Source organism: Prionailurus viverrinus, chromosome E2 (assembly GCF_022837055.1).
Source record: "Prionailurus viverrinus isolate Anna chromosome E2, UM_Priviv_1.0, whole genome shotgun sequence".
Lineage (NCBI taxonomy): Eukaryota > Metazoa > Chordata > Mammalia > Carnivora > Felidae > Prionailurus > Prionailurus viverrinus.
Genome location: NC_062575.1, coordinates 13,463,262 through 13,476,785, shown reverse-complemented (window position 1 = coordinate 13,476,785; position 13,524 = coordinate 13,463,262). Strand labels below are relative to the sequence as shown.

General features: G+C 47.6%; 1 protein-coding gene across 1 annotated transcript in view; it reads right to left on the bottom strand.

The window, feature by feature from the left end:
* Positions 1 to 11,651, bottom strand: part of FA2H (fatty acid 2-hydroxylase) — a 52,613-nt gene extending 40,962 nt beyond the window's left edge. The window contains exon 1 of the mRNA XM_047836698.1: positions 11,305 to 11,651. Within this exon, the coding sequence (XP_047692654.1) occupies positions 11,305 to 11,574 (270 nt within the window). The 5' untranslated portion in view covers positions 11,575 to 11,651. The remainder of the gene's footprint in view (positions 1 to 11,304) is intronic.
* Positions 11,652 to 13,524: the final 1,873 nt, after the last annotated feature.

Below are 13,524 nucleotides of genomic sequence, written 5' to 3'. Positions count from 1 at the left end.
CAAATTCATGTTTACCTAGAACCTGTGAATGTGACTTTATTTGGAAAGAGGGTACCTGCAGCCATCATAGGGTTAATTTAAGGTCCTACTGGATTAAAGGGGGCTGTGAGTCCAATATGACTGGTGTCCTCAAAAGAAGCGGGGAAATTTGGAGATGCAGACACAGAGATACAGGCAAGGACGCGTTTGTGAGGATGGAGGCAGAAATTGGAGTGGTATAATCTACAAGCCAAGAGATGCCCGCCCCACCAGAAGCCAGGAAAGGGGCAAGGAACAGATTCTCCTTCAGAGCCTCCAGGAGGAAACGACTCTGCCCATACCTTGAAGTCAGACTTCTAGTCTCTAGAACTGTGAGATGATTAAGGTCTCCTTTTAAGCCACCTAGTTTGTGGTACTTTGTTACAGCTTCTTGAGAAAGCAACACAATATTACTAGAAATGTAATGTTTTGTTGCACTTAAATGTGCATGTGCTGTGGATTTTTCTTTTAGTTTTCCACTGTTCCTTTAAGAATTTTTCTCTGTGTGATGTCTACAATGTAACTACTTAGTATTTTTTTCCAATGTTTTCTTATTGAAACATTTTAAACTGCAGTCCAGCTGAAAGAATCTCCTGTGAACGCGGAGTAGTATCCCCACTACCTAAAGTCCTACCATTTACATTCCACAGGGTCTATTGTAAAGCTTTTACAATAAGCTTTGTATGTATCTTTAAAGCTTTAAATCTTTAAAGCTTTGTATGTATCAACACTAGCTTTTGTCATCATGAGGTTGTATCTACAGGAGTGAGTTACTAAATAAGTATTAAATTTATTTACTTCCCTTTAAAAAAATTGGGTCTAATTCTCATAGAGTAAAAACAAAAACAAAACAAAACAAAACAACAAAAAAACTACTGATCTTCAGTGTATAGTTTGATAAGTTTTGACAATTACATGCCTCCTGGCAGCCAGTGTCCAAGTCAAGATGCAGGACATTTCCATCAGTCCAGAAAGACCCAGGAATCTTTTTTTAATAAGCTTCTCACTTGATCTTGATGAAGGAAGGTGGGGGCAAAAGCATCCATGTCCCTTGGCCGGAGGGACAAGAGTTGGAGATTTACGGTGCTTTGCAAGAAAGGCACCGGGTTCCCTGTTAGCAAATACAGCTGCTTCACTGCTCTTCCAGCCTCCGGCCACGGTCTGCGGACACACTGAGGGTGGGCACACAGGACCCATCCGTGTGCAGAGCTCCAGCGGCAATGCTGCTTTCACCACACCCCTCCCGCCCCTGCATTCCCCGCTGAAATCGCTACCATTCCATGACCGCTTGGACACCCACTTTGGACGCCTCCCTCCCTTCCAGTATTGGTGCCTGGGGCCTGTCGCCTGCGTGAGCTTCCTTGAACTCCCTCCGGGCTCTCGCCACACGACCTCAGGGTCCAGGGCATGCCAGGCAGCCCCAGCCCCTGAAAGTCAGACTGTTTCCCCAGCACCAGCAACATGGCCCAGAAATGATGCTCAGCCCCTGTCCTGCCCTTTGCATTCTCTGGTGGAACATGTGACAGCAAAATCCTGGCTGGAATGGAACAGAAGGAAGGCGGTGGAGGGAGGAAACCTTAATGGTTAAAACCTAAAGAAAAATGAATGATTTCATTGGAACAGAATAAAGCCCCCACATGGACCAAAGTATATCTGTGAATGGTTGATGCGTGATAAAGGTGTTTTTTCAGCCAGTGGGAAAAACAATTATTTCATAAATCTATTGGGATAACCAACTGGCCATCTGAAAAATATAAACCTAAAATAATCTCTATTTTTTTCCTGATATCAAAAAAAATTCAGGTAGATAATAAATTTAGGCAACTACAAAATCATAAAGTAGACGTGTCCTTTCTAAGAATGATAAGACAATGTTTTATGTTTTAAAGGTTTAATTTTAAAGATTTAAATAGAGAAAAAAACATTAGACAACTCAAAAGACAAATAACTGAAGGAAATATAGTAATACATATGATGGGAAATGGTTAATATCCTTTACATGTAAGGAGTGATTATAAATCAGTAAGAAAAAGATGCCCCTTAGTTTAATCTCATGCCTAAGATTTGTCCCTAATGTGTATGCACTGGAAATACTGGGCACCTAGAGACCAGCCACATTGCGGGATCTCTCAGAACTATAGGTCTCTCATCTATGAAATGGGAGAATGGATATCTGCCCCACCTACCTCGAGGGTTCAACTAGAAATCTATGAGAAATATCTAGAAAAATGTAAATTGCTATACAAATTTGGATGTGTTACTATTAGTCCTAGAGGCATCGTTATTATCCAAGTGTTCTTTATCTGAGTCCCTGAACATCCAAGTTGCAAAGAATGGCAAAAATCCTCTGAACGTACAGCTATTCACAAGTCAACTGACCATATGTGAATTTGATTGCTGCTCTGATTGACCACCGCCTACCCCAAATCCCCAGTCTACCTAGGCAAAGTGATGGTTGGGGTTGCTATCATCTGACAACATACAGTGTAACGAAATGCAAGCTCACTGCAAAGTGAAATTGAAAACCAATGCCAAGGGGCACCTGGGTGGCTCAGTCAGTTAAGCGTCTGACTTCAGCTCAGGTCATGATCTCGCAGTTTGTGAGTTCAAGTCCCGCATCGGGCTCTGTGCTGACAGCTCAGAGCCTGGAGCCTGCTTCAGACTCTGTGTCTCCCTCTCTCTGCCCCTCCCCTGCTCATGCTCTGTCTCTCTGTCTCTCAAAAATAAATAAATGGTAAAAATGAAAAAAATTAAAAAAAATTAATGCCAAAATACAAAGAATTTAATGAAGTCAGTGAAACTGAAGAAAACTGTTTTGCTCACAATTCTACTGCAAAATAAGGATTTGGCAAAGTTGGGCTGTTTAACGCTGAAACACAGGTAACCCACAGAGGACGAGGCTCTTCAAAAGAGAATGAATGAATGACCTGTTTATCACAGGATCAAGAAAGATCCTCAGCTCTTAAATACTCTAGCTAAAATGACTCTCTTTACGATCAGGCTGTGAACAATGTGAAGTTTGGACTGTCCCACTGTCACTTTCATACAGTTTTGTCAGAAAAACCACACATGTGCACAAAAAGCACACCGCTTGATTCGGTATTTGCTCAATTAAAGGACCTGCCCACGAATGCAACCTTAATTTTGCTGTCAGGTTAAAATAAACTAAAACAATTTTCAGTTTCATTTTTATTTTTTAATTGTTATTAAATTCTTCCTTTTTTAAAAAGTAATCTCCACACCCAATGTGGGGCTCAAACTCATGACCCCAAGATCAAGAGTTGCACGCTCTACCAACTGAGCCAGCCAGGCACCCCTTCTGTTTCATTTTAAAAAAAGAATCGCTTCCCCTCTCCCAAACCCCTGCTCCATTTTCTATGAAAGTTTGGTCTTCATTTAAAGTAGATTCATTTTGGGGCGTCTGGGTGGCTCAGTCGGTTAAGCATCCAACTTCGGCTCAGGTCATGATCTCACTGTTCGTGGGTTTGAGCTCTGTGATGGGCTCTGTGCTGACAGCTCGGAGCCTGGAGCCTGCTTCAGATTCTGTGTCTCCCTCTCTCTCTGCACCTCCCCTGCTTGCACTCTTCTCTCTCTCTCTCAAAAATAAACATTAAAAAAAAAAAAGTAGATTCATTTCAAGTGGCCTTCTTTCCTAGGAGTCAAAGACTTTCCCATGTAGGTCTAAGGAACAACTGAATTTTTTATGACACCCTGTTTTCCAACCTGCAAAAGTCATTACACTTGGCAGGCCAATGGGTCTTGCTGGGATAACCACTAAATCAGGTTAGTCTGACCTTTTTCTGGCCTGTGGGGGGTGGTGTACAGGATCACAGAGTCTTGATTCAGCCCCATATAGGTGACCCTTAATATTCCTCCATAGCAGTCAGTCTCACAGTGGGGGCCTTGAATTGACTTAAAGATTGGAGGTCTATCTTTCATCCTTGTGGATAAATGAGGCCCGTTTCATAGCCTTTCATTATGATATAAGACTAAGGACTAGATCTTAGGAACTAAGTGGGTTATTGTGGACCATTAACATCTGGAACTTATAAAACTAAAACTAGCCATTACCAGAGATCCCTAAAAACCCTGATTCCACTTTCCAGGGGGAAATCTGAGCATCATGCAATGCTAAGCAATGTTGAGAAGGTTCTAATGGGCACAGAAAAAATGTAGAGAACCAGAACTCTACTCCTTTGAAATTCTGTTCCCTTTAAAGGAGAAATTAAGACTACTTCATGTTGGTAATTATCAGTCAAGTTTGTGGTAGATTGCATGGTTTAGTCTACGTGTGTAGTCACATGTTCTTTATCAACGGAATTTCTGGCTACTAGTTTTCCTATGACAGGACTTTACGATGTATCTATATGAATCACAGTTCAAATACTTTAAATCCCCCCAAATTTGTTTATCTGGTACCGGTATTTAAATATTTGGCAATATACAATCAAGGCAAGAAAACAAAGTAGTTGGAGAATTATGCTTTACAACAAAAAATCCTAAATCCGAGGTTTATACATCATATCGTGCAAGATGAGTGGCGATTAGAGAAGATTGGGAACTACTGTCCCGAGACACACACTTTAGAGAGATTTGCATGACAAGACACAGGAAAGAGTAAACGGAACTGGAAATCCAGGCAGCCCAGGTCCTGCCTGAGCATGTCATACAGGCACTTACAGCCACATGGGGCTGGTCACAGCCTTGACAGCAAAGGAGGCTCTTGACTGACATTTTCTTTTTTCTTTTTTTTTTTAAGTTTATTTATTCATTTTTGAGAGAGAGGGAGAGTGAGCAGGGGAGGGGCAGAGAGAGAGGGAGAGAGAAAGAATCCCAAGCAGCACGGTCAGTGCAGAGCCCCAGGTGGGGCATGAACTCACAAACCACGAGATCATGACCTGAGCTGAAATTAAGAGTCAGATGCTTAACCGACTGAGCCACCCAGGCGCCCCTTGACTGGGATTGTCTATGGTTCACTTCATGTCTTGTAGGCAGACTCATGGGCATGGGTGAATGGCAGTAGCCTGGTATGGAAGACATTTTGTTAACTCTCTCTGGCTGAGAATAACTGAGGGCGAAGGCAGACATGAGTGATTCACTTGATAGCCCTCCATCCTTCCCATCAAACTCCCAACTCTTTTAGCCAAAAAGAGGAACTGGAAAGAGACTTAACTTTGTAATTCTTGAAGTATCTTGTGTGTGCTAATATTACCACTTTCCTTTCATTTTCATTTTCTTTTTTTAGTTTATTTAGTTAGAGAGAGAGAGAGAGAGAGAACGAGCATGCACAAGTGGGGGAGGGGCAGAGAGAGAGGGAGAGAGAGAATCTCAAGCAGGCGCCACGCTGTCAGCATGGAGACCAATGCGGGGCTCAAGCCCACAAACCACGCAATCATGCATGACCTGAGCCCAGATCAAGAGTCAGACAGTCGAACGACTGAGTCACCCAGGCGCCGCCCCCACCTCCCCGCCCCCACCGCCCGCTTTCCTTTTCAATAGTGCACCTGCCTCAATTTTCCAAGCAGCGCAGTCATTCATTTATTCAAACATTGATTAGTTTCTGTTGGCATTCGTCAGTGTGCTACTGTGTCCTAAAGAAACCCAGATGAATCAGACGAGTCCAGTTCTGGGGATGGGGGTATACAGTTTAGTTGAGGAGATAAGACACATAGTGAAAATACAGTAAATGAGGAAGAACATCATGAGCACTGTAACACAGGTACGGGCAAAGTGCGGGGAGCTCTGTGGAAGCAGCAGCATTGGAACCGGACTTAAACCGGGTGGCGGTGAGGAGCCCGCGAGGGCTTAGGAATCCTGCTGTAACATGAAAAGGTCCCAGGCGGTAGGGTGTAGGAAGTACTGGCAGGGAGAGACCTGCCTGGGAGATTTTGCTGTAAAAATGAGCGGAGCGGGGCTCTGGCCAAAGTAGGGGAGTCGTGGGGAGACATCCTGGAAGGAAGACCAGGAAATTCATGCGGATCAGTGTGTGGTCTGTGCAAGCCATCCACTCTGTCCTTCTAGTTAGTCCCCGTTTCCCCCCCTTCTACGGCCCTGGATTCTCTAGGACAGAATGGGGATAGTTGCTGTTCAGAGGAAGGAAAACACAGATAATCTCCCGTGACATAGTGTCGAGGGGAAGCAGCCATCCAGCAGAGTGCACGTTGTATGATTCCGTTTCAACTTTGCAAATGTTTCTTTGAAACGAGGAGCAAGAGAAATGAACAACGGAGACTGAGAAGTAACAACCAGGGAGGGGGGTACAGGTGGCGAGGTACGTAGAGTAACCCCCCTCCCCAGTCTGTGTCCCAATACCTGGAACCTGTGGATATGTTACCTTACATGGCAAAAGGGACTTCACAGATATGATTAAATTTAGGACCTTGAGATGGGGAGGTTTTCTGGATGATTCTGGTGGGCTTAGTGTGATCACAAGGGTCCTTAGAAGTAAAATATGGAGGCACGAGAGTCAGAGAAGAGACATGAGAGCAAAGCTTGGGGCAATGCAATTGCTGGGAGGGGGCCACGAGCCAGGGAATACCAGCAGCTTCTAAAAGCTGGGAAAGGTAAGAAAATGGATTCTTCCCTCGAACCTTCAGAAGGAAATCTGCCCTACTGACTTATTTTTGACTTCTGAACTCTAAACTGTGACAGAATACATTCGTGTTGCTTTAAGTCACGGAGTTTATGGCAATTTGTTACAGCAGCCACAGGAAATGATAGTGGAAAACGAAAGGGTGTGTTCTCGGGAAGCCCATGAAAAAAGCGTATCAAGGAAGGAATTTGGTGACCACATCAAAAGTTGCTGCCAGGCCAGGTGAGGCAAGGTGCAAACTGGTGACCGGCTTTAGTGAGGCGAAGGTCCCGATGACCTCGACAAGGGCAGTTTCGGCGGCGGGGTGGGAACTCTGAGTCCTCCTGCACTCAGATATCCTACCCAGTGATTTACTCAAGCCCTGGAGCTCTGAATGGCCAGCCTCCAAAGGCTGGCAGAACCACACAAGGCAGAGTCCGAGGACTTCTCAGCCGCTCAGAGATGGGTGCACCCTGTGGCATTAGGACACGGCACCCAGATATGCTCAGACATCCGGGTTACCTGACAACAGTGGCTGGGGCATCCGTGTGTGTAAGATGGGGAGGTAGGAACCACCCTTTCCCAGTTTTTAGCCTCTTGACGGCAGGTTCAGAGGGAGGGGAGGATCCTGGCTGGACTGTCATAAAAGCTGTAGCTCTCTCACTAGAAAAAGGCACAGAGGTGCCTGGGTGGCGCAGTCGGTTAAGCGTCCGACTTCAGCCAGGTCACGATCTCGCGGTCCGTGAGTTCGAGCCCCGCATCAGGCTCTGGGCTGATGGCTCGGAGCCTGGAGCCTGTTTCTGAATCTGTGTCTCCCTCTCTCTCTGCCCCTCCCCCGTTCATGCTCTGTCTCTCTCTGTCCCAAAAATAAACAAAAAACGTTGAAAAAAAATTAAAAAAAAAAAAGAAAAAGAAAAAGGCACAACCATGTATATACTTTACACACAAATTCATCTCTTTCACCAGTCCCAGAAAATGACCCACAGAACCCCAGGTGCCTCAGTGGCTCAGTCTGTTAAACATCTGACTCTTGATTTCGGCTCAGGTCACGATCTCATGGTTTGTGAAATCGAGTCCTGAGTTGGGCTCTGCGCTGACAGCACGGAACCTGCTTGGGATTCTCTTTCCCCTCTCCCTTCCCCTGTTGTCTCTCAAAATAAATTAATTAATTTTTTTTAAAAAAGGAGAAGCTATTCTTTGGATGTTTTCCGAAGCGTGATATCCACTCCACTGATGGTACCCAAGATGATTTTAGGGATGAGCCTTTCCTACCTTAATAGCTCTCTATTTTAAATAGCATGTAAAACTTGTGATTTCACTGGTATTATTGCTTAGGGTGAGTAAATGGTAAAATAAAAAGTGAGTCTACTTAAATATTACATATAATAGTTTGAGGGGTATACAAATTCAGAAAAAAAAAAAAAAAAACTTGACAGTGATTCATGGATGACCCAAGTCCGGGAAACACAGTATCTATGATCTTGGGAGGAGATGTGAACCCAAAGTTCCTTCCTTTCTTATTTATTCCTTTTAAATGCTGGTTGCAGCTCAGTAAATGGACCTCATGCGCCGCTAACAACATGAGCTCCAGTTGGAAGAGCACTGCTCGTATCTCAGCTTGGACTGAGCAGCTTGACCCTGTTAGCCCCTGAGGGCCCAGGAGGAGAAGGGGGCCTGACTTCTCTGCTCAGCCATAGCTCTGTCACTTGCTCAGGGCAGGCAGCTCAGCTTTCTCAAGTCCAAGACCACGGCCACAGCAGACTTTGTTTCATCCCCACAGTATGTTGGCTCAAACGAGTTTGACTTGTTTTATGTGTGTGTGTGTGTGTGTGTGTGTGTGCCTTTGCGTGAGTGTGAATGTGTGTGTCAGAGTACATACGGGTGTGTGAAGGGCTGTGTGGCAAATTGGGGAACAGGGGAAACCAAAGGGACCGGGACTTCTCCCTGGAGATTTCACAGCAGAGCCCCAGGACGCTCTCCTTCAAGGACCCCTCCAAGGGGCACGATTCAGAAATGAACTCCAAACAAACAGCTGGGTCATGACATTTCCTTTCCCATCACCCCACCTGGTCCTCACATTACAGAAGCTAGGCTCTGAGTTCAACAGAAGTCAGCATCCATGGCCTGGCAAGAGGAGAGAAGGGAGGTGAAGAAAGTGATATGGGGGGTACTTGAAGGGCTTAGCCAGAAAAAACAACAGAAAGTCTCCGTTCAGGCTTTAAGAAGAGGGCTTCTCTCAGTACAGGCACAGGTACATTCCAGATTTCTCCTCTGACTACCTTTCTCCCTCAGTTTAAAGACAACATTATACTAGTCTCCAGGATAGAAATCTACAGACAGAAGCCGACAGGCCACTGCAGTATGGGGTAAGTACGGTTCCTGGTCAAGTTTGACCATGGGTTTGTGATGCGAATGTGACAACCACTACACTACGGAAACTGAGCCATGGGTTTTTAGGTGTGTTATTAGTTTTTAGGTTTTTTTTCCCACATCCTCAGACTGGGGCCCAGATATAAAGATGCCTGCAACATGGCCACATTGGGACCCTTGGGGTAACAGGGGAGTGCAGGGGTAGGAATCAAATTTGGTCGCTGTCTTCTCTGAGTCCTCCCTGAGGGTGAGGTAGGGCGAAGCAAAGCAAAAGCATGGGGGGTGGGGCCATCTAGGGCAGCTGTTGGGGAAGGGGGGTGGGTTGGGAGTTTGGAGGGTGGCTCCCAGTAGCCATCACAAGCCTGGAAGTCTCTAGTATTCCGGTCCCAACCTCTCATTTCCTGCACTCAGCTTCAGTTGTATCCACGGCTAAACCTCTGCCCCTTCAGGACCTGGCACCGAACGCCAACTTCCAAGATTCAGCTGGGCTCCCATTGCAGAACGCTGAGCCCTGGTGCTTTACCTATGAAATCTCTCCAATTCAACCCCGTTCTGCCCTTGGTCACAGCCACCATCGTGCCTTCTCCTCTTGCCCAGTCCACGCGGTGGCCTCCTGCCTGGCCTCCTCACACCCACTTGGGCTCCCTGGATTCCTTTTTGACACTGTAGCCAGGGCGATCTTCCAAAGATGCAAATCTGACCACACCACACCCCTTCCTGAATCCCTTCCCCGGCTTTCTGTCATTTCTTAGAATCAAGTCCCAAATCCTGCCCACAACCTAGGAGGCCCTGCATGATGTAGCCCTGGCTGACCTCTGGCCTCCTCCCCCTTCTCTCTCCATGCCCGCCAGCCTCTGGCCACACTGGATTTATTTCTGTCCCTTGACTGCTGAGCCCTTACCCTTCAAAGCCTTCTTGGCACATGCTGTTCCCTCTGTCTGGAATGCTCTTCCCTCCACACGTCACCAGGCTAATACCCTATTTATGGGTAGCTCTCAGTCCAAATGTTACTTTCTCAAGAAAGCTCTCCTTCAACTTCTCACCTCCAAATCCATATTCTGATAGCACTAGGTAATTAATTACTATGCAGTTAGTATGTTCCCTCATTAGCCTGTTTGCTCTACGAAGACTGTATTGGTGCGGATGACTGGCGCCTCCCCAGGCCTACCCAGCTCAATGCTGATAACCATCAAGAGACCAAGCCAGTGAGTGAAGAAGTGACTGAAGTATTAAACAAGGTGGTCCGGTGCAGAGCCGCCAGGAACAGTGAGAGGCAAGTCCTTTTAACCAAAGATCTAAAAGCATTTGCTGGGCCTACCCTGAAAGCAAGAGCTAGAAGCAGGGAGCGGCTGTCAGCGTAATGCCCAAGCACGATGGCCCCGCTGTCACCAGTCCTACAGCTGAACCTGGGGAAGGCCCAAGGAGGCAGTTTGCCTCTGGCTCGGCCTACCTGCAGCCCTGTGGATAGGGGCCATCTCCCATATCCTGAGATCCTTGGGATGGAGATGGAATCGATTTTGCAGCCAGACATTTGGCTTTGGCGCTAACTAGCTCTTTGACTTTGGGCAAATTACAGAGCCTGCTCGAGCCTCAGTTTCCACATCGTAAAATAGGGATAATAAATCTACCCCAGGATCAGTTGGAGGTTTAACTACCGTAAAGAGGCTGTACCGCATGGCAGCATGCTGTTCACGGTGCTAATCCCCCCTCCTCTAAAAAACTAGCTTAGTCTTGTCATTTCGATCTTTTGGACCCCCATGCCAGCATGCAAGACAAGCAATACTGAGGGATGGAAGGACATAGTCCACCCCGGACACTGCCCTAACCTCTAGCGATCCAGGGAAGCCCTAGTGCCGGATAGGGCAGCACCAGGAAATCCAAACTGGCTGAGAAGGGTAACGGATCCGTAACTTTTGGAAGCAGGAGCAGGGTGAGGTGGGGAAGGGAGCACAGGTGAGGATGAAGCAATTATTCAACAGAAGTGAAGGACGGATGCAAAGGGGGAGAGGCTGATAAGGGAACAGGAAAGAAAGGAAAGATTGAGAGTGTGCGTGGCTGGTAAAAGGTGATCCAAATTGTCAGATGGCAGAGGCTGCAGAAGGAACAAGTAGGAAGGAGGGAGCAGATAGAAGCCGGTCAGGGGAAATGCTGGAGAGCAAGGGCAAGTCCTGGTGAGGGGGACCGGTCGTGACCTGTTACCTGGAGAGAAGGGGGAAGCGAAGGTGAGGGCGGAGGCTGTCACCTTGGGTCCTCCTAGAGGGCAGGTGAACCTGGCTTGCCGGCGAGGGGAGAGTGGGGGAGGGGGGAAGGCGAGTAGAGGGGTGCGACCCCGGGCCGGGCTGTACCTGAGGGTCTCCTTGCAGCTCGCCCACGTAGTACTGCTCGAGCCAGCGGCGCGCGTTGGCCGAGTGCCGGTGCGGCGGCCCGTCCAGGTCGGCGCTAACATCCTCTCCAGCCCGCGCCCGCAGCAGCTGCTCGCCCCCCGGGTGGTGCCGCACGAAGCCAGTGAGGTCGTAGAGGCGGGCCCCGCAGCGGACCCAGCAGTCGCCGGCCGCCAGGCGCCGCTGGACCTCGGCGGGTGAGAAGAAGGCGGCGGGGGGCGGAGCGGGGGCCATGGCGGGAGAGCGGAGCTCGCAGCTGGAAGCCCGGGCTTCTGCTCGGCGGCAGCCCAGCTTGCTTCTAACATCCCCGGAGCCGCGGCCGCCTTGACGGGCCGGCCGCCACCGCACCTGCTCATTTGCATGCCGCTCTCCTATTGGCCGCTCGGCCGGACGCTGCTCGAGCCCGGAGGCGCCCTCTTCCCCATTGGCCCGCAGGAAGCTTGGGCGACGCGTGCGGGGCTGGCCACCCGCTGCGGGGGGAGGAGGGGGGGCAGCCAGGTGGCCCCTGGCAGGTAGAGGGCGCGCCGGCCAGGTGTGTCCCGTCGCAAGAGACCGAAGGGGACGGGCGGATGCAGGCGGAGCAACTCTTCCTGTCGCGGGTGGCTGCCTGGACGGACATCCTCGGTGGCGTGATCGCTACTGGAATAACTCTTCCGCTGCTGTCTTTTTGGGAGAAATTTGCAGCTTTCGATTCTCAGGCTCCTAGAGGGGGCGAGGAGTGGGGGAGGCAGGGCGAGGACTCGAGTAAGGCGAGTGAGGCTCTGGGCTCTGACGCCGGTAATCACAATATATAATATTTTAACGTAATATTTAAAAGATGTTCACAACAACGTGAATGTACTATTTAATACCACTGTACACTTAAACATGATTAAGATGGTAACTTTTACATTGTGCATATTTTATCACAACAATATAGAATCGTTTTTTAAATCATGTTTTTGTAAATAAAGTTTTATTGGAACCAGGGCTAGTGAGGCGAGAGAAGCAAGGATTCACTGGTTAAGTGCAGGATTGGATCTTGTCTTCAATATTTAAATTTCTGGTATTGTGTTCACCGTGGACTTTTTGCATTAATTTCAAAGTTTTAAAAACACTGCGTTAAAATATTCTTTATCTTGATTGTGAAGTGTTGTGGGCACAGACATAAATTGTGCACCCAGAGTGACTGCCTCATTCTAATCTTGTCCTGGGGAGAGGGGGGAGGACCCTGAGGGGAGAACAGAGAATCCAGCTAGCATCTGTCTCTCTCAGGAAGTTATTTTCAGGGTCACCTTTGTGCTCTCCTGGGACTGGGCACCTGTGCCCAGCTGGCCCTGTGAGAAAGCCTGGCCCAGAGGCCTTAGGGGCCACCCGAACAGTAGAGGCATCCAAGCTCAGGACACTTGTCCCTTTCTTCTCTCCCTTCTACTTCTCTCCTGGTGCGTCCTCAGGGAGTAGGCAAGAGTTGGGCTTAGCCTGGGTGGAACCGCTGTCCAACAGGCCTGGAGGCCTTAGGTCACAAATGTTTTTCTCAAGTGGTGAATGCATAGTCACCCTCACCCCATTTCCACACCTCTTCTGTTCCAAATACCTTGCTTGTGCAAAAGAAGTCTGCGGGACTTCGCCATTTGCATTTTACACCATTGCCTTAAACACCTGAAGTTGACCAAGTAGGTTAAGGCATCTACTCAGAATCGTAACACACTTACCATAGTAATTCCAATGATAGAAATTTGACCTTACAGATATACTGTATAAGGATGTATATGTAATAGTATTAATTGCAACACTGCTTATAGGTTAGAAACAACCCAGTGTTCATCATAATGGAGGACTAACTGAATAACCGATGATGCATTCACACTGTGAAAGGCTATGTAGCCATTAGGAAGAACCAGGTAGATCTGTATGTACTGATAGGGAATAATCTCCAGGACATTTTCAGTGGAAAACAAAAATAGTGTGCATGGTGGGCTACACATTATTTTGCTATTTTTAATTCTTTAATCTTTAAAAATATTCTGAAAGCAAACAAAAGAGTGTATGTAAATTTCAAAGCAAAAAGAATGTATTCAACTCAGTGAATTTGCCTCCCAACCCGGGAGCTGGGACATTATAAAACACCTCCACGTACCTCTGTACTCCAAAACTTCCATCTCTCTGCCTCTCCCTAAGAGGTAATCACGGTGCTGGCTTTTGTGC